Source organism: Eupeodes corollae, chromosome 3 (assembly GCF_945859685.1).
Source record: "Eupeodes corollae chromosome 3, idEupCoro1.1, whole genome shotgun sequence".
Classification (NCBI taxonomy): Eukaryota; Metazoa; Arthropoda; class Insecta; order Diptera; family Syrphidae; genus Eupeodes; species Eupeodes corollae.
The window spans coordinates 44618870-44640185 of record NC_079149.1 but is presented as its reverse complement, the minus strand read 5'-3'; the positions used below and the strand labels follow the sequence as shown (position 1 = coordinate 44640185).

The 21316-nt window shown below is 34.0% G+C and overlaps 1 protein-coding gene across 1 annotated transcript; it reads right to left on the bottom strand.

Moving 5' to 3' along the window:
* Positions 1 to 15723: 15723 nt before the first annotated feature.
* On the bottom strand, positions 15724 to 20937 carry LOC129950441 (uncharacterized). The gene is made up of 4 exons (XM_056062382.1): positions 19785 to 20937; positions 18888 to 19730; positions 16883 to 18710; positions 15724 to 16093 (listed from the first exon to the last, which is right to left on the bottom strand). Exons 1-4 carry the CDS (start codon positions 20935 to 20937, stop codon positions 15724 to 15726), a joined length of 4194 nt encoding a protein of 1397 aa, XP_055918357.1.
* Positions 20938 to 21316: the final 379 nt, after the last annotated feature.

The window sequence follows — 21316 nt, the reverse complement described above, 5'->3', positions numbered from 1 at the left end:
CGCCACCTTATTTATTTTTTATTTACCCACGCTTTTAGGAATGCCCATTAATTTACCCTAGAGCACAACTTCGGACATACTAGGAAGTACAGAGATTAATTTATTAGCCGTACTACTCAAATGTGGAATGCCTTGCCACACCTCCTATTCAACCCTTCCTTTTTTCTAATGCTTACACCACTGTGTCTTTGGCATTTGAAAAAGTTTATAAAACTCTTTTAGTGTTCGATAATTATAAAAAAAAAGTAAGCCTTATGTTAATTTATTTTGAGCAGTTTTATAGGGTAGTAGTTAATATTGCATATAAAGTTTTTAATATGGGGTTTCATTTTAATATTTAAAAAGAGGCTGGGATGCAACCCACACTGATAACTTCCAATCCCGTCTGTCGATTTGTCTTGCTTAAAAGTTTGTCCATATGTACTCGTATCAATTTTTACCAAATTTGCGTACTATTTTTAGTAGATTTTATTGTTTTATGAAATAACGGACTGTTATATTTTTATATACAAATTATTTAATATTGAAAACAATATTTTCTGTGAAATAAAATAAGTTTGAAGCCAGTATTTTTAATTTTTGAAAAGCTATTTGAGCCGAAAGTAAATTTTTACCAAGTTTTAGTATTGTTTTTTTTTTAGAGTTTTATTTTTTGTAAAAAAAACTTTCAATTCGAATTTTTAAAAATTTTACCAAATGTTGAAAACAATATTTCTTATAAGATAAAATTAGTTTGAAGCTATTATTTCGAAGTTTTAAAAAGATATTTAAGTCGGTAATCATTTTTTACCAACTTTTGTTAATTTTTTGTTCGGTTTTTAATTTTTTGTAAGAAAACTGTCAAGTCGATTTTTTTCAAACTTTAACTGAATGTTGACAACAAGATTTTTTGAAAGATAAAAGTAAATTAAAGCCAATATCTCAAAGTTTTAAAAAGATATTTGAGGCGAAAATCAATTTTTACCAACTTTTATACATTTTTTTTAGGTTTTTATTTTTTGTAAGAAAACTGTCAATTCAATTTTTCTCAACATTTTATCATATGTCAAAAACATTATTCTTTGTAGCACAAAATTGTTTTAGAGATGAAATCATATTTCAGTCGTAAAATATTGCAGGTGACAAATTTTTTTTTCAGTTTTATTGATTTATAAAAAAAAACCGTTATATTGATTTTTTTCCAAAAATATACCTGTTTGGTATCACGTTACAATATATTATATAAAATTTAATTCAAGTCTCTAGCGTTTTTGGTTCGTAAAATATTTAGGGTTAACCAAAATTTTCACCTTTTTTTCAAACTGCTATGGTAAAAAAACCACCCACGAAATTTTGTTGAGAGCCCTTTCTGTATCTTTCTGCCTTATTATCTGTATAACAACATTTATTTGAAGTCGATATCTCTTCTGGTCGCGAACGTACGGACGTACGGACGTACAAACGTACGTACACACGCACGCACAGACATCTTTCTAAAAATCTTTTATTTCGACTCTAAGGACCTTGAAACGTCAAGAAATGTCAAAATGTTCAATTTGACAAATCGGACCCACTACAATAACTTCCTATGGGAAGTTAATAATATTCAAAGCAAATTGTGAAACTTTCTGTTTTCGATTCTAGGCCTCGTATGACTGGAAAGGTTATTCTACAGTCTAACAGAATGAACGAAAAACTGCCTGTGCTTTGTCAAAAACGTAAAGGTGGACGAGGGCAATAAAATGGAACGGCTAGAAACACAAAAATTAACTCTGTTACATAGACAACTTATAGTCATTTTAACAATCAATTTGAAGAGTAAAATATAGCGACGATATTCGAAGAAAGCTACCAGATCGCAATTGAAAGCTGACGAGCTTGGAAAGAGACATGATCAAACCTAAGTAGGTTAAAACAAACCGAGCTATTGCATTAAATGCCACCTTTAGTTCGTGAGCTGATTGAGAATCAAGATCAGGAAACAGCTCACATCCGTATGTTATTATAGGTAGGAAAAGTGCTTTTACCAGCTTTAATTTAATATGGGTAGGTAGTATTCAATAATACAATTATTCAATTATTTACGGGAGGGAAATTATCTGGGTTTGGTTTGTTTATTGAAATTGAAAGAGCTTTCGGTTTTTCACGATTGAGTTTAAGTCCGTTCCGTGTCGACCAATCATACATAGACTGTAAATTAATGTTCAATTCAATTTAGATACTGAATCCTCGAGCATCATGTCAGGAAAACTTATATATAATTGGACATCATCTGCATAGATATGAAACTGACAGTAAGACAAAACAGAGATCAAATCATTTGAACAAATAAAACAGTAAAGGTCTAATGATTGATCCTTGAGGAACATCATTATAAACAGGGAGGAACGAGGACATTCAACAATTACTGGGCACGACTTGCATACGATTGGTCAAACAAGAGTAAATAAGGTTTTAAGTTGTGTCAGAGAATCTAAATAGGATCGTCAATTTATCACAGAGAAGATTATGGTTTACACAATCAAATGCCTTTGAAAAATCAAGTAAGGTTATCACAGTTGTAAATTTATGTCTTATGTAATCAGATACGTTGAGTGAAGCTGAAACACAACTATGTCCAGACCGAAATAGAGATTGGAAATAAACTATCGAAAACTTTAGATAGAAAAGATAGGATAGATATCTTCTTTCATTGTTTTAGGATGGAAATAATTTTCGACTTCCTTAGAATGGGATATGTAGATGTCATTATAATGGTGTTGAAAATGTGCGTTTTGTTTTAAATTCCAGAAAAGGAATTTTTGCTATACACTGAAAAAAATTTACAACGAGGCGTGGAGCTATATTCGTGACCCTCCGCATGTATCATGTTAATCATCTTCGTTACTATAATCGTTCTTAGCATCATTTTTGTATGATTGTCATTATTATCATTTTATACTTGTCATCATCATCCTATTATCTACGAGTAGGTGTATCACTATTATTTTCATCATCGTTATAATCATCGTCATCGTTATATTCATCACATCATCATCTTCACTAAGTTAGTTATTTTTGGAATTAAAATCGTCATCAGCTTGTGTTCGTAATAGTCAACGACAAATATTTGTATCGTAGTGTTCAAAGATACTTGTCACTATAATTACCATTGCTATAATAATGGTCTCATCGTTATCGTCATCATCATCGACCTAGCCTTTGTGACTCTTATTGCCATTATCGGATTTGTAGTAAAAAATACATACATATCATCGATATATTTTAACACTTAAATCAAAATTATATGTCATTTGATACATATTATCAGTTCAATTAAATGGATTTCAAAATTATATTTAACACATCTTTCATTTATTAAGAATATGTTATAAGAGTACAGATTTCTGTTAAAAATTTAAAAAACTTTTTCATTTCATTTCAAACAAATTTCAAAGCCATTTATTTAAACCTTCATTTCTTTAAATTTGTATAGAGTTCCAAACTTCTCTTAGCGTTGAAAAATGAATTTATTCATTTTTACACCTCAACACAACTTAAATTGAAAATAAATTATTGCAAATCGAATGCCAGGTGCGATGATTTTTTTCCATAGATATCTTTCAATTTTAATTCAATTCAATAAGCTTAATTGGCAGGAAGAAGAATTTAATGGGAAAGATTTTTATTTTATTTTTAAGGTGTCATGGAGCGAAAAATTACCTCAATCAGAGAAATTATACGAGTTTAATTGAATTGAAATTCAATAGCAATGTCACATATTTATATACATACATACACAATTGTATGTCTGTATGTATTGAAGAGTTCCTTTGAAAAAATCTGTTAGGATGTCTTCTTGTTTTTTATTTATGTACATATAAGAATTAACATAATGTCTGTACAAAGTTGAATTGACAGTTTAACTTAAATTGAATAATTTATTTATCAAACCAACCAAAATATTGTACATTCCAAAACATAAAAACATATTCACGCATGAATGAGGATTCGATATCTCATCTTCATTTATTCAAGTGTATCTACATATGTATGTAATTCAAGGTAAGGTAGGTAATTCAAGATTCATCTTTTTCTGACATACAATTCGAACTTTGAAATATGTAGATACGAATAAAAGTATGTTTATCCATGTTTTTTTTTAGTTTTTAATTTTTTAGTTGAGAAAAGCATGTTTTACATATCATCCATATGACTTTGAAGAGTTATTGTCACTTGTATTATTACTCCTGTTTTGAGTACTTCCGTGGCGGACACTTAAGGGGTTATTACTACCCTTATTATGCAAAGACTCAGTGTGAGCACTAGGAAAGGGAGAGAGGGGTTGAAAGGAGGTGTCGGTGCAAATTGGTTTTGAATTCCAGAATATTGCAATGGCCGGGAAAGATAGAGTGTGGTCAGGAATTCCATAATCGCGTAGTACGACTAAAGAATGAATCTCTGTACTTGGGCTCGAGGGTATACTGATGAGCATTGCTAGAAGCGCGAGTATTACGGCTGAACTGTTAAAGGGAAGGAATCCAGCTGCCTATTTCGCTAGAGCATAAACCGTTAAAATAACGATAAAAGAGGGTGAGACAGGAAACCTTACGACGATGTTTGAGCAACGGAAATGATCCTATGATGATATTATTACCAATCAATCTAAATGCTCTACGTTCAATACTGTGCAAAAGGCTTAAGTAAGTTGCAGGAGCACCAGCCCAGATATGGGAGTTATACTCAAGCTTTGGGCGTATATAAGTCTTGTAAATAACAGCTAGATCAGAGGGGTGAAAATCATCTTACATCGCCCTCGAAAACCCAAACATCTTGCGGTTCCACAAAAGATGGTTGGAGGTACACATACCGAGATTATCGAGATGTTCAGTCTCCGCGATGCACGTTCCATCCAGGGATAATGGCAAGGGAGGTATATCTCGTTTTAACGATATACAAGACAGCATGGTGTTGTTGAAGCATTAAATTCCATGCGGTTTTTTATTCCAAACTGTACAATGCTGAATAGGTCGGAATTTAATAAGCTTATCATATTTTATCCTTGCAGTTCCAGATCCGAAGAAGAGGGATGTGAAACTGAATACGAATATGAAAAGCTAAGAGTACTATCAATGTATTGGATCATAAGTTGCAGATAGGTCATTAATAAAAATGATAAAGAGTGTTGGAGGTAGAACAGAGCCCTGGGGCACATCAGCATTTATTTTATGGTTTTTGGACTTGAATTTAATTACAAATCCAATTACAAATCCAATGATGGGATGATTTTTTTTAATTTACATTAAATTTACTGTGTCCAAAAGATAATCTGATATTATAGTTAAAATTAAGTTTTTAGGCTGGGCCAATTTGGATGTAGCCTGATCTGGTGCTCCAAATTTCAAAGATTTTTTTATCTTTTGCTCACGCATATCGACAATATTTCAACGAATGTACTCATTTCGGGCCTATCAGCTAAGACTAGCTTCACATATTGCTACAGAAAATAGTGAAGTCGATCTTGGAGGTCATTTCGCTTGTCCGTTACGTGAAACTACCAAATTTGTTCTTTAATAAGTCTCCAGTTGTGTGATATATTGCGCTGTCTTTTTGAAACCACAGCTCCTGCACAAGTCGGCTCTTTAGTGGTCACCATTGACTTTAAAGATTTGTCAATTATCAGTCTTAAGGACTTACGGATCGATAATTCTACCAACCCATACCCATAGAGTACAATAAAAAAGTAAGACTTGTTGTGGATGGAACAACATCTCAACAATTTGAAAACTTAGAAGAGTTTCAAGGAATTAAAAATCCTTATATTTTTTTTTTCAATACAAAATTAGCAAAAATAGTAAAAATAAGCTACATACATAAAATATTAGGAAACTATAGCACAAGTATTGCATTCTCAAAAAACTTCAAATTCTAGATTTTTATCAAACATGACGCACGGTGTAGAAGTCGAAAAAGAAGGCCCGTCGATTTCGTCCGTGTGTCTGTCTATCCTCTCCCTTGTGGAATAAGTCAATGGGTCGATTGAGTTCAAACTTGCAATTTTTTTTAACAAAATTCAAACGGAGAAGCTCTTAAGCTCAAAAATGTTTTTTAAAAAAGTGGCTGGATGCGACCCACATTGATAACTGCCCATCCCGGTTGTCGATTTGTCTTCCTTAAAAGTTTGTAGGTTTTCGTTTTGGATTAAAAAAGTTGTCAGTTGAATTATTCTTAAAAATTTTTAAATTAGTAACAATATTTTTCATATAAAGAAACAGTTTAGTTTGAAAATCTAGTTATGTTAAATAGATTTTTAGTCGAAAACAAATTTTTACCAATTTTAATGGCATTTCTTAAATTATTATAAATTGGATGAATGAAATTAATTTGAGAGATATCAAGAAACGAACAAAAATTTTCACCAAATTTGCGTACTATTTTTTGTAGATTTTTTTTTATTAAAAAACGGACTTTTGGATTTCTATAAAAAAATATTGAATATCGAAAACAAAATTTTCTCTGAAAAAAAAGTGTGAAGACAATATTTTTAATTTTTGAAAAGCTATTTGAGGCGAAAGTAAATTTGTACAAAGTTTTACTATTGTTTATTTTGTTTATAAAAAACTTATCGTCTCGAAATTTTACTGAATGTTGGCAACAATATTTTTTTTAAATAATAAAAGTAATTTAAAGCCAATAGCTCAAAGTTTTGAAAAGAGTTTTGAATCGAAAATCAATGTTTACCACCTTTTATACATTTTGCTTAGGTTTTTATTTTTATGCAAAAAAAAACTGTCAAATCGATTTTTCTTAAAATTTGTTTAAATGTTGAAAACAATATTTCTTATAAGTGAAAATATCACTAATTTTGGTAAAGATATTTGAGTCGAAAATTAACAAATTTACCAACTTTTAGAGATGTTTTTTATTTTAGGTTTTTATTTTTTTATAAAAAAAACTCAATTTTATTTTTCTCAAAATATTACCATGTGTTAAAAACATCAGTTTCTTAGCACAAAATTGTTTTGGAGATGAAAGCATTTTTTGTTCGTTAAATTTTCGAGGTGACAATTTTTTTTAAATTTTGTTTGATATTTAAAAAAAAAAAAACGTTAATTGGGTTCTTATCCAAAAATTTAGTGGTTTGGTATCACGTTACAATACAAGTCTCTGGCGTCATTGTTTCGTGAAATATTTAGGGTTTATCAAAGTGTTTTCTTGAGAGCCTTTCTGCATTATTATCTGTATAACAACATTTATTTAAAGTCGATTACTTTGTGTTTTGTTAAAAAAGTTTCGAGTTAATTTTTTTTAAATTAGCTAAAAATTACCACCATTATTTTGCATATGATGAAATAGTTTGATTTCAAAATCTATATTTTTCTAACGAGATGTTTAGGCGAAACCAATGACATCACTTTGTAGCCAATAACCTAATTTTTCACGAAATATCGAGAACCGAACATCAAATTTTATGAATTTTTCGTTTTTTTTTTTGAGATTATATTTTTTATGAAAAAATCCGACCATTGAATTTTTATAAAAAAAAACTTGAAATGTCGTGAAATTTTCAATTCGACAAATCCGATAGAGTGGGCAAAATAACCACTTATAATTTTTGCGTTCTTTTTTTGAAACATTGTTTGGGCGTTACAAAATTCGCTTTGGATTTTTCGCCAAATTTTTGGGCTTTGTTACCAATTTTTCACCTTGTGACATTTTAGGATGTGGGATGGTTTTATGCGGAAATACCTAACAACTGAAAATAAGAATTTTCTCAAAAACGAACCAATAGCTTTGTCTGAAATTTTGCCTTCTTTCAATATAAAAAAAATATTTTTGTTTACAAATTTTTCTCAGGAACTAATAAACAGATCGTTTTCAATAATTTTGGTTTCCTGCGTAATATAGGTAATATATGTATAATAAATAACAAACAGTTAATAGTGTTTAAGATTTGTTTGGTCTTTTAAGAAGTATTATTTTTACCTGATGTCCGAAATAGAAAGTGGCCTTTTGAGTTTGAATGAAGACATAAATTCAGCTCCGGGTGAAATACCACCGATTATCCTTAAAAAATGTGCATTAGCAATTGAATAAAGAATCTCCTTTTCTTATTTTGAAAAGCTCTCTATTCAATGATAAGTTTCTATCTGTGTGGAAAAATAATTTGTAAGTGGAATTCATAAATCTGGATCAAAGCATCAAGTAAACAATTATCGTCCAATTTCTATATTATCATGTATACCAAAACTGTTCGAAAACTTGATATACAATAAGTTAGCTTTCCTTGTGAAAGATCAGATTTCGCCATTTCAACACGGTTTCGTATCGGAAAGATCAACAACCACCAATCTGTCTGTTTTCTCCAATTTCATTTTAAATAAACTCGAAAAAGGTCACCAAATTGAAGTAATCTACTCAGATTTTGCGAAAGCTTTTAAAAGAGTAAATCACTTAATTTTGTTGAGTAAATTAATTTCTTTTGGTTTCCATTCAAAGCTTTTGAAATGGTTGGACTCTTACCTTAAGAACCTTAAGAATCGTATTCAATTTGTTAGAATTGAAAATATGGTTTCAAGTTCAGCTTTGGTATTTTCAGGTGTTCCCCAAGGTTCCATCTTGGGCCACTTTTTTTCTTAATCTTTATCAATGACTTACCTGATATTTTCGCTAATTCTGTTCAACATCTATTTGCTAAGATTTAAAGTTTTTAAGATGTATAAAGTCCATTTCAGATTGTCATCTGTTGCAAAATGATCTTCGTAAATTATAGGAATGGTGCTCTGTAAACCAATTATATTTAAATGCCTCTAAGTGCGAATGTTTTTCTTTTTGTCGTAACTTTTCCTGAATTATCTTCGAATATAAGATTAATAACCATGTTCTTGATAGAGTTTGTGAAAAGAAAGATCTGGGCATAATTTTCGACTTTAAATTAAACATTGTCAAGCATATAGAGTTCAGTGTTTCCAAAGCAAATTCCCTACTAGGCTTTATTAAACGCAAGAGTAAAGATTTAAAAGACCATTTTGCTCTTAAATCGCTCTATTCATCTTATGTCAGATCAATATTAAAATATTGCTGAAATTATTCAAAAAAAAATTACTAGGTTCGCAATTTGGAAATTGGGTTTGAACATCGAAACTCCATCATATACTACCAAATGTCACCTTTTAGGTATGTAATCACTTGTAAATAGACGAGAAATGTATTCAGTTATGTTTGCAAGTGATATTTTATCGTACTATTTAAAATAAATAGTCTAAAAGTTGGATAACTTAATTTTATTTTCTAAATTATTCTGTTATTCTTTGAAATGCGTTTTTAAACTCACGCGAATCCCCCAGTATTAAAAACGGGTTCGCTTAAAGTACGAATACAAATAGAATTCACTTAGCCATCATAAATAAAATAACATCAAGGAAATAATTGATAAGAATCACCTTGTGACCCAAGAACTTGTGCTAATGCATATATTTCAGATGTTTCGAGAAATAAATTGAAATAATTTCTCAGTCAGTAAAGGTACCTTTGCTCTGGCACCGGTTGATTTAATTCAATATAGAAAACTTTTACTTTTTCCTTCGCATGAAATATGTAAGTTTGCAAATTTAAATATTTGTCAGGTACCCAAAGAAAGTATTCATATAACGTATAAGGACCTACTCCTTGTTCATTTTGAATAATCTACGTTACATACCTTTTCAGCGATCACGTTTCTTGATTTCCGATACCTTTAAGATGTTTTTTTTTTCTTTTCCGATTTTCAACATCGTGAGATGTTGACTATAAGAAAAGGACAATCTTAAGGAGGAATTTATATGTGTATAAAAACTCAAACTTTAGACGCAAGTTCCCCACAAAAAAAGCAACAGGAATAATGCAAGAACAAATTTATACATCACCCACGAAAATACAAGAATTTTCAAGTGGTTTTCCTAATATAATATGTACGGTATTCGGATGTACTTCTTATACTTACATACCTATAAATGAAGAAGAATGAAAATGAAGAGAAAGACTTCCTAAACCAATTTTTAAATATTTTATAAATAACTTTTCAATTTTTTTTACTTCGGTCTGACTTTAGCTTTAGGCAATGTTGAGTTTATTTTTTTTCTTGAATGAAAATCGCAGATAGTCCTGCAAAACGTTGATAGTACTTGTAGCTATACTTACACCATATACCTATAAAGAGGCTGGAATACATTTTTTTGTTAACTTTTCATTGAAGAAAGATTTGGTATTATCCCTTTTTTTGATTGGATTTGTACAAGAATTGCCAAAAAAATAGCATTTAAAGTGATTACATGTGTATGGAAGAATGGAAATTGAAACACTAAGTTACTACTCTTTTTTGAGCAAGGCTTAAGAAATATCCGAAGTTGAATAAAGTTCCTAAAATCGGGCCTGTCATTTATTTACACTTCGCTTTAAACGAAGTAAATCCCTTTTTAAAAGAAATAACAAAATAGTAAAGATTTTATTTGTTATAGGCAGAAACATCTGTAAACTTAAAAATTTGTTACGAACAACACTTAAGTAGTATTTTTGTTTAACAATTATTAGCTTGATGGCGTTAACCATAGGTATGGACTGGACTGAACAAAACTTTAGATATCAGAGTATATGGTAAAAATATTTTAGTTTAACAGCTAATGGTATGATGTGTGAATTTGGTTTTCAAAAGATAGGCTGCATTTTGCATAATGCGATACTGTTTGTTTCTATACAAAAAATTAGTTGACAAACTAACTGCCTACAATTTAGTTAAAAGCTTTATTTTCGAAGAAATATGGTTCAATGATGATACTACTTCACAATTTGCACAAAAATTTCACTTTCTGTGTAAGCATTGGCTTTTCAAAATAATGTGTTGGTTTTTCGAACCCAAGATGCGGCAATGCTGCTTTATAATGTAGCTTCTGAGGTGAGAATGGGCTTTTTCAGAAATGATAATTGCTCAACTGAAATCGTGGTCTGAAATAAACGAAGCTAATGATTATGACCTTACGATAGTAGAGAAGTCGAAAAAAGTGAGTTTTAATACTAAAAATAACAGCAGTCCCCATACACATTTGTTGATCAAAAATCGATTTTGTTCAAATTTTTGCAATACATTTTTTCTTTCTCCAGAAACCACCATCAACCGGATTTTACTATCTTTTATTTTTTATTGAATAGAAAAAAATAATAATTTTTTTTCGAAATTTGATATCTTGAAAATGGGTCACCATTTTTTACGAAATTAAAATTTCAAACATATATTAATAACCTTTGAATAACTGCATACCAACAATATTTTTAAACTAAAATTAAAAAGTTGTATACATAAAAATTAATTTAAAAAAAACTGCTCTAAGCGTTTTCAAATAAAATTTTTGAAAAATTTTTAAAAACTAACTTTTTTCACGTACATACATACATGTCTAGGTTTACATATTTAAAGGTCTTGGTCTTCCACCCCAGCGTGTGTAGTCTAAAGTTGACTGCCTCTTGCGAGAAATTTACAAATCCTCCAAGAGCTGTTGATATCATCGATGGAAAATTAGTGAAACCTAATGCGCTTGGTCCGACTGCCAAAGAACCTGAGAAGATGGAACATGATGCAAAAAGCGATTTGTACAGAAAAGCGAATAGTTGTTCGAAGTAAAAGATAATTAGTTCTGTAACAGATGCAGTTTATCAAAATTAATGGGCAAGGTATGCATTGACAAATTAGTTTGAGGCAACTTCAAAGGATCAGTTATTCGAAATATGCACTGATCTCTTTAGCTACAACTGGAAGAAAGGCATAGATGTTTCAACTCACATAGCTCAGTTGAGAAATTTATGGAATGAGCTTAATAACGGCCTTATCGCTAAAAAGCACAGTGCTTTAACCGATTTAATGCTAGTGTGTAAGATCTTCACATTTTATTAAGCAATTTTTAGTCTTTTGAGTCAAGTTGGATGCGTTTGACAAAAGAAGAAGATAAGACATTTGATGACTTAACTTCACAGCTATGCATTTTAGAAATCTTCAGACAAGGAAAATGGCTCACAAAAAGCGTAATTAGCAAGAATAGACAATAAAGATCAAAGAAAAATAAAAAAAAGAAATGACATTGGTAGCGGGGTTGTAAAAAATAGATATCTGATGGACGTCTAAATAGAGCTAAGCCAACAAATACTATCAACAACAATTTGATCTATATTAACCCGAGTCGAAATTTTGGCCCTATTTTCGTCCCCAAAATTCAGGTTCTCTGAGGTTTGAAGGGTTTCAAAAGAGGATCATTTTCTGTTAAAATTTTGCTCCTCATTTGAACCTCATAGTGGCAGTTATGAGGACGACAGCACAAAACCTCAAATGAACCTCTTTCATCTTGGCCATAGCTTTATTATTTGTTTATTTACTCTCTCTCTTTCTCTCATACTTTCTTTCTTATTTATTTTTCTCTCCCTACACGACTAGGTAGGTGTTCGATAGCTCGATGAAGCAAAGCTAAAGTGTGCTTCAAGAGAAGCAATTCCAAAGAAAAGAAATAGAAAAAAATATAATGTCTAAGAAATATTTATTAAAAATTAGAGTTTATTTTATAAAGCGTTACTTGCCTGGTTGACGGTAGAATCTCAAGTGAAGTTAAAGAAAGAAAAATGAAGAGGAATGGAAAATTGGATGAAAGGACAGGTGAATGGATCGTAATTGGAACATAAAACTTGTGGGAGTTTTGAAGAAAGTAATAGATGATAGGTGATGCCAAATTTAAAGTAAATTAAGTTAAATTTAATATTGAACATACCGCCAGCCAAGAACGACTGTTATTAATTAAGTTTTAAAGTTAACAATTAAAATATCAATAATAAAAAAGTTGGGTGAAAGAAATATATGTATGTATAAAGGCATTTCCTCCGATATAGTCGTTGAGTGAGGGATCAGGTTTTTCAGCGCCTGATACTCGCTGCAGGAAAAAAAAAAAAATCAGCTTTTAAGATGATAATGATGTATCCATCGGTTCGTTTGTAGGAAGCAGACATAGTTTTGTTATGGGGCGTTTATATTGTTTCCCATTCCATAAAAGCGTAACTTACTTACTTACTTAAGGTGGCGCTACAGTCCGGGGCGGACCTGGGCCTCAACCAACAAGCGTCTCCAGCCAGCTCGGTCCCTAGCTAGCTGTCTCCAGTTTCGCACGCCAAGTTGGTTGAGGTCCTCTCCCACCTGGGTGCGCCACCTGAGTCGCGGTCTTCCTCTACTGCGCCGTCCCTCGGGATTGGATTCGAAGACCTTCCGGGCTGGAGCGTTGATGTCCATCCGCTCTACATGACCTAGCCATCTAAGCCGTTGGACTTTGATTCTGCTAACTAGGTCAGTGTCGCTGTACAGCCCGTACAGCTCGTCGTTATATCTTCTCCTCCATTCTCCATCTATACGTACGGGACCAAAAATCGCCCGAAGAATTTTTCTCTCGAAGCATCCTAAGACGCTCTCATCTTTCTTTGACAGGGTCCAGGCCTCAGCGCCATAAATGAGAACCGGGATGATGAGTGTCTTATAGATGGTGATTTTACATGCTCGAGAGAGGACTTTACTTCTCAATTGCCTTCTAAGTCCAAAGAAGCAGCGATTTGCAAGAGTTATTCTTCGTTTGATTTCAGCGCTGGTGTCGTTATCTGCATTAATAGCGGTGCCTAGGTAGACAAAGTCCTTAACTACCTCAAAGTTATAGCTGTCCATGGTGACGTTTTGTCCAAGACGTCGTCGTTCAGTGTCCTTTTTTGATGACAGCATATACTTGGTCTTGCCCTCATTGACTACTAAACCCATCTTCTTCGCTTCCGTCGCAATGCTCAAAAACGCTCCACTGACATCACGCTTTGATCTTCCAATTATGTCAATATCATCTGCGTATCCGAGTAATTGGATGGATCTTTGGAAGATTGTGCCTCTAGTGTTGACGGTTGAGTTTTGCACAATTCTTTCCAGAACGATGTTGAAGAAGTCGCATGACAGTGCATCGCCTTGTCTAAAACCTTTTTTGACATCAAATGCATCGGTAAGATCTTTTCCGACCTTGATAGAGCAGCGTGCATTCTCCATCGTCATTCTGCACAAACGGATAAGTTTGACAGGGATGCCAAAACTAGACATTGCTCGGTAGAGCTCTTCCCTATAGATGCTGTCATACGCGGCTTTGAAATCGATAAAGAGATGGTGGGTATCGATTTGAAGCTCCTGGGTTTTTTCCAAGATCTGCCGTAGTGTGAATATTTGGTCGATAGTGGACTTTCCTGGTCTGAAGCCACACTGATAAGGACCAATCAGGTTGTTGACGAATGGCTTCAGACGTTCACATAATACGGCAGAGAGGATCTTATACGCAATGTTAAGGAGACTGATGCCTCTGTAGTTGGCGCAGTTTAGAGGGTCTCCTTTTTTATGTATCGGGCACACTATGCTGAGATTCCACTCATCAGGCATGCTTTCTTCCGACCAAATTTTGCAGATGAGTTGGTGCATGCTCCCTACCAAGTCATCGCCTGCTGCTTTGAATAGTTCGGCGGTGATGCCGTCAGCTCCAGCAGCTTTGTTTGACTTAAGTTTAGATATAGCTATCTTCACTTCGTCAAGGTCGGGTAGGCGGAATTGTTGATCTGCGTCGCCGAGGTTGAGTGGTTCTATCTCCCTTACAGCGGAATTCGGTTCGTCATCGCCGTTATATAATTTGGAGAAGTGATCTTTCCATATTCTCAGCATCGACTGTGGTTCTACTACGATGTTCCCTTGATCGTCTTTACAGGCTTCGGTTCGTGGCTGGTACCCTTGGGAGGTTTTTTTTACCTTTTGGTAAAATTTACGAACCTCATTCCTGTTGTGACATCCCTCTATCTCCTCGATCGAGCGCTTCTCATGCTCTCTTTTTTTCCGTCTAAGAAGCCGGTGTTCCTCTCTCCTCTTCTGCTCGTAGAGCTCGCGAGCAGCTCTCGTCCTTTTGTGCAGCGCCGTTTTGTATGCCTCTTGTTTCGCTGCGTGAGCTTGCCGGCATTCGTCGTCAAACCAGGGGTTTCGCTGTGGTGGCCGTGTGAAACCTAGCACTTCAGAGGCGGCATCTCTGATGGCTGCAAGGCAATGTTGCCACTGGTTTTCAATGCTTAATGCAGGAAGCATAGGACTCCTTAGGAGGTTATTAGAGACTCGATCGGAAAAGGACATGGCAGTCTCTTGCGATTGTAGCCGTCTAACGTCGAATCTTCTAACAGTACTTCCTTGTTTTGGCTTGGATCGGGATATCCGTAGCCGTACCTTGGCTACAACGAGGTAGTGGTCCGAGTCAATGTTGGCCTCTCGGAATGTTCGGATATCCTGGATACTGGAGAAGTGTCGTGCGTCGATCGCAATGTGGTCAATCTGGTTGACGGTTGATTGATCAGGAGATTTCCATGTCCCCTTGTGGATATTAAGATGAGTGAACTGCGTACTAGCTACCAGAACGTCTCGCCCCGCAGCGAAATCGACCAGCCTGAATCCGTTGTCGGAGGTAGTGTCGTGCAGGCTGTATCTCCCGATTATGCCACCAAAGATGTCTTCTCTTCCTAGCTTGGCATTAAAATCTCCTAAGACAATTTTAATGTCATAGCCAGGGCACTGCTCATATGTCTTGTCCAAGAGCTCGAAGAATATGTCTTTGGTGTCTTCATCTTTCTCCTCTGTTGGGGCATGCGCGCATATTAGGCTTATGTTGGCGAATTTAGCCTTGATGCGGATTGTCGTGATGCGCTCGCTCACACTAAAAGCGTAACTACTCTGCAAATGTCGTCTTGTCCTGGATGGACTTGTATAACCCTTGCTAATGGCCATTTTGCTGGAGGAAAACGTTCATCAGTAATTAGCACAATATCGTTAACGCGAAAATTCCGTTTAAGTTTCGAAAGCTTATTGGGTCTGTTTTGAAGCCTGGTCAAATATTCTGTTCTCCATCGATCCCAGAAATTTTGGAACATTTGTTGAATCTGCTGCCAACGTTGAAGATGGTTTGTTTTCACATCCAGTAGTGAAGGTTCAGGTACTATGAAAGATGGTTCTCCGATGAGAAAATGAGATGGGGTAAGAGCTCTGGTATCGGATGGGTCATCGTTCATTGGGCAAAGAGGTCTGGAATTAAGAACACATTCAATTTGAATTAACAGCGTATTAATTTCTTCAAAAGTTAAAATTCGATTAAATAAAATTCTTTTTAGGTGGTACTTAACTGATTTTACCCCTGCCTCCCACAGCCCTCCAAAATGGGGTGAGGCAGGTGGAATGAAGTGCCACAAAGTTCCTTCAGATGCAATGGTCTCTCTTACATGTTTTGGAAATAGTTCGTTGAATTCTTTATTCAGCTGACGATGAGTTTTGTTAGCACCGACAAAGTTCGTCCCATTGTCGCTATATATTTTACTGCAGCTCCCTCTACGTCCAGTAAATCGTCTAAAGGCAGCTAAAAATCCTTCTGAAGACATGTCTGACACAAGCTCAATGTGAATCGCTTTTGTAACCAAGCAAACAAACACACAAATGAAACCTTTATACGTTTTTGGTGATCTTCCTTTTGAAATACGGATGTCGAATGGACCAGCGTAGTCCACTCCAGTGTGTCGGAAGGGTCTGGTTTCGTTAACTCGTACTTTAGGGAGTGATCCCATAAGTTGTGTTGAACGCTTATGATTAAAACGATGACATAAAGTGCAGTCATGAAACTTTAATTTTGTAAGATTTCTCAGATTAAGAATCCAGAATTTATTCCTTATATATGACATCATTAATTGAGGCCCACCATGAATAGTTTTAATGTGCGCATCCGATACAATAAGTTTTGCTAGATTGCAACGATTTGATAAGATAATCGGGTGCTTTGAATACTGGTCAATTTCAGCAAAGCGAAGTCTTCCACCGACTCACAAAATTCCCTCATCGTCGATGAAAGGATAAAGATTACTAATTTTACTCTTATTTGAGATTTGTTTGTCTGATTTTAAATCTTTTATCTCGTTTGCAAAGTACTGAGATTGGGATAAGCGTATGAGGCAAGAAAAGGAATTTTGAATTTCATTGGGATTGAGATATTCCTCAAAAGTATCCCTCATTTTGAAATTGAAGAGACGTTTTATATAACTTGTTACACGAAGAAGTTTGTTTAATGAAGAATATTTCAGTAGTAGATCAAAAGTAGGAGTAACATTTGCAGACAAAGAATTAGCATCAGCTTTTTTCTCTAGTTCAGTTTGACAGTCTGAAACTCGTTGGTTTGGCCATTTAGAGAAAGGAAGACTAAGCCACTTAGGACCATGCCACCACAAAGCATGATTTTGTAAGTCATAAGGTTGAACCCCTCGTGAAGCACAATCAGCTGGGTTATCTTCTGAGCGTACATGGTACCAGTCTGAGATATTAGTCATTTCTTGTACTTCAGTTACTCTGTTGGCAACAAATGTTTTCCAACGTATTGGTAATGCATGAATCCATGCAAGGACAACTTTTGAATCAGTCCAAAAATATGGCTTTATGTTTAGTGATTGACTTTCAATTGCAGTCATGAATTTTTTGAAAAGTTTTGCTAATAATACAGCAGCACATAATTCAAGTCGTGGTAACGATACTTGCTTGATTGGGGCAACCTTAGTTTTAGCCGTTATTAGATTGATAGAAATGTTATCATCCTTTATGCAGCGATAGTAAAGTACTGCTGAATAGGCCGAGTTTGAGGCATCAGAAAAGCCATGCACTTCACCAAAAGAGCTGGTAAAAGTTCCCAACCATCTTGGAATTTTAATTTTTTCTAAGGCTTGTAGAGATTTACGATAGTTTTCCCAATCATCCTTTAGTGGAAGGGGAAGAGGGTCATCCCATCCTATGCCAGCGCACCACAATCTTTGAAAATAGATTTTTGCAAGAATGATCGTTGGGGCCAACCACCCAAGAGGATCAAACAGCTTAGCAGCATCAGACAATAGAGTGCGTTTTGTATGCGAACTTCGTATTGGGAGTGTTATTTTAAAGAAAAAGTTATCACAATGAGGATTCCAGAATAGACCAAGAGCCTTAATCGAAGAATCGGAATTTCCGTCAAAATTAAATGATATTTCACAATCTTCAGATGGTAGATCATATAAAAGTTCTGGTGAGTTTGAAGACCACTTTCTTAATTTAAATCCACCAGATGTGAGAATCTTTTGGAGCTCTAATTGAATCTTTTTAGCTTTGTTTATGTCATCAGCTCCAGAAATAATATTATCCACATATATATCTCGTTTAAGAATCTCAGATCCAGTTGGATATTTACTAGCTTCATCATCAGCTAGTTGCTGTAGCACTCGTATGGATAAAAATGGTGCACACTTTGTACCATAGGTAACTGTTAAAAGTTTGTACAACTGCAGAGGCTTAGCAGGGTCATCCCTCCAAATAATTTGTTGAAACTTAGTTTTTTCAGGATGTATCAGGATTTGTCGAAACATTTTCTCTATATCCGAAGTAAAAACAACGAAGAAAGCACGCCATCGTAATATGACAGAAGATAAGTTGTTTTGTAAAATAGGACCTGGTAGTAATTCTTCATTAAGTGCCTTAGAAAATGGGGGCTTTGATGAGCCATCAAATACTATACGCAATTTGGTGGTAGAACTGCTCTCTTTCCAAACACCGTGATGCGGAAGAATAAAAAGGTTGCCAGACTCAGAAAGGTCATTAAGATAACATGAGAGTTCCATGTGGTTAAGATCAATGTATTCTTTTAAGAATTTATAATATTCATTTTTAAGCTTAATATTTTTTGGAAAAGTTCTCTGTTCCAAATGATCGAATCTTTTTCGAGCATTGTGACTAGAGTTTTTAAAATTTGGGTAGTCTTCGCCTAAGACTTTTGACTTAAATGGAAGTCTAACAATATATCTTCCAGAAGCAGAACGATAATGTGTTTCTTGGAAATATTTTTCACAAGCTTTTTCTTCAGTGGTTTGCACACGTTCTGAAGATACTTCTTCAAGTTCCCAGAATTTTCGAAGAGTGTTGTCTATATTCACCTGAGTGTGAAAAGTCAAAATATTTTGAACATCTCTGTTCTGAGGATTCGAGTTTTTAATTGGTCCTGAAAGGATCCAACCTAATTGAGTTTGTTGTGCCAATGGGCCATAAGTAGTCTTGATAATACCGTCAAGGATGATTTCATGTAACACATCTGCACCAAGAAGTATATCTATGCGTCCAGGCTCTGCAAACTGAGGATCTGCCAGAGTTAGGTTTCCAATGTCGAAATAAAATGAAGAATTAAGTTTTGCAACAGGAAAATAATTACTTATTGAAGTCATAACTAAAGCCTTTACAAGTAGTGTAAATTTGGAATTGATGCACGAATTAAGCTTGAGCTCAACAAAATTTTTACACGCATCGGAAGTCTTTGAGCCAATACCGTCTATAACACAATGAATAGGATTTTTCTTGAGTTCCAATGTTTGAACACAATATTCTGTAACGAACGATACTTGAGACCCTTGATCTATGAGGGCTCTAAAAATAAAGTCACCAGTAGCAGTGGATATTTTTACTTTTGCTGTTGCAAGAAGTATTTGCGAAGTAGAATTTGAACCCAAATAGGTTGATACATGAGAAATTTGATTTGAAGAACCAGCAATTGGATGCGCAGCAGTGTCATTTGATGAATGATTTGAATTTTCAATATGCATAACTGTGTTGTGCCTTTTATTACATTTTCGGCATGTCAACTTGCTTCGACATTTTATAGCAGAATGTCCTGGCAACAAGCAGTTTAAACAAAGATTTTTAGATTTTAAAAAATCCATCTTACTTTCATGAGTAAGTGATTTAAAGTTTATACACTGATAAAGAAGATGGGCTTCATTACAACTTGGACACGAACTCGTATTATTGGAAGCATGAAACGTTTTTACATAATTTGCTCGTTTATTGTTTGGAAATTTATCCCTTGTTTCACCAAAAATTGAAGCTGGTTTAGAGTCAATTGCCTCTAATGATCGAAAAGAATCTTCTAAAAACTCATAAAATTCTGAAAGTTTTGGAAGATCATAATCTTCAGAATCTATTCCAGACTGATTCGACTTAGAAGTTCTATTTTGCGAGCTTTTAGTAGTCAAAAAACGCTCCCAATTCTTGCGGGTTACATTATCAAGTTTTTGAGAAAGAATAAAAATAATTAAAACATCCCATGATTCGGTTTTAACATTTAAATTTTGGATTGAAGTCAAACAATCCTTGGTAGTATAAAGAAGTTTCTTTATGCTATCACAAGACTCTCTTCGCATAATAGGTTGTTCACATAATGTTTTTAAATACGATTCAATAATAAAACGTTTTTTATCAAACCTTTCGCAAAGCATTTGCCATGCAGAATCATAATTTGCAGCTGAACATGGAATAGAGTGTATAATTTTCTCAGCCTCACCTGAGACACATTTTTTAAGATAAAAAAGTTTTCTAGCACTATCTAGACCCGGTTTATTATGAATCATTCCCGTAAATAAATCCCGAAACTGCATCCAGTTCTTATAATCGCCATTGAACTCGGGAAGACTAATGATTGGAAGATGTACACCACGTTCCTCATTTAAACTACGATCACCAAAGGAAGTGTTATGATTGAATGAAATTTCTTTATCAGCAGAAGAAGAAATTGCCTTAATTCTATCAACAATGTCGGACTTAAGGTCTAAAAACATGTCTTGAAATCCATCATTATGTTTTTCATTAAAATATGTAGTGTCCGGTTTATCTTTCTTTTTCTCTTTGTATAGAAGAGAAAGCTTAATATGATTTTCACGAAAAGAAATCATGTAACTTTCTAATATTTCTAGGCGGCCATTAAGATGACTGGCCTTAGCTAGACGCTCCTTAGGACTCTTACTAAAATTAGTTTTAAAATTAATTAAGTCATCAATCAAGTTCTGTTGCTTTATGAAAAGAGTTTCTAATGTTTCTTCCATTTCAATATTTTAAGAAACCAATACACAAGAGAATTGAAAAAGAGAAGAATAAAAAGTATTTAAAACTATTTTCCAAAAATGTTCCAAAATGACACTTAACCCAAAAGTTCAAGCAGGGAAGTGTAAAAGTTATAAAATTAAAAGAGAAAAGAAATAAATGAAAAGAATAAAAAGGAAAAATCAATTTCACAATAGCTGTTAAAAATAAACGGATTCTATTTAAGAATAGCGTTGAGCGATAATCACGTGTGATGCAGATTTATATATTTTAACAGTGAACTTAATTTACTGTACTGTAAGTCCAATGCATAAAAAACATGAGCTTGAGACTCCTCTGAACAATGCAAACTTCCACACCATTTATGTTGCAAAGAAATGG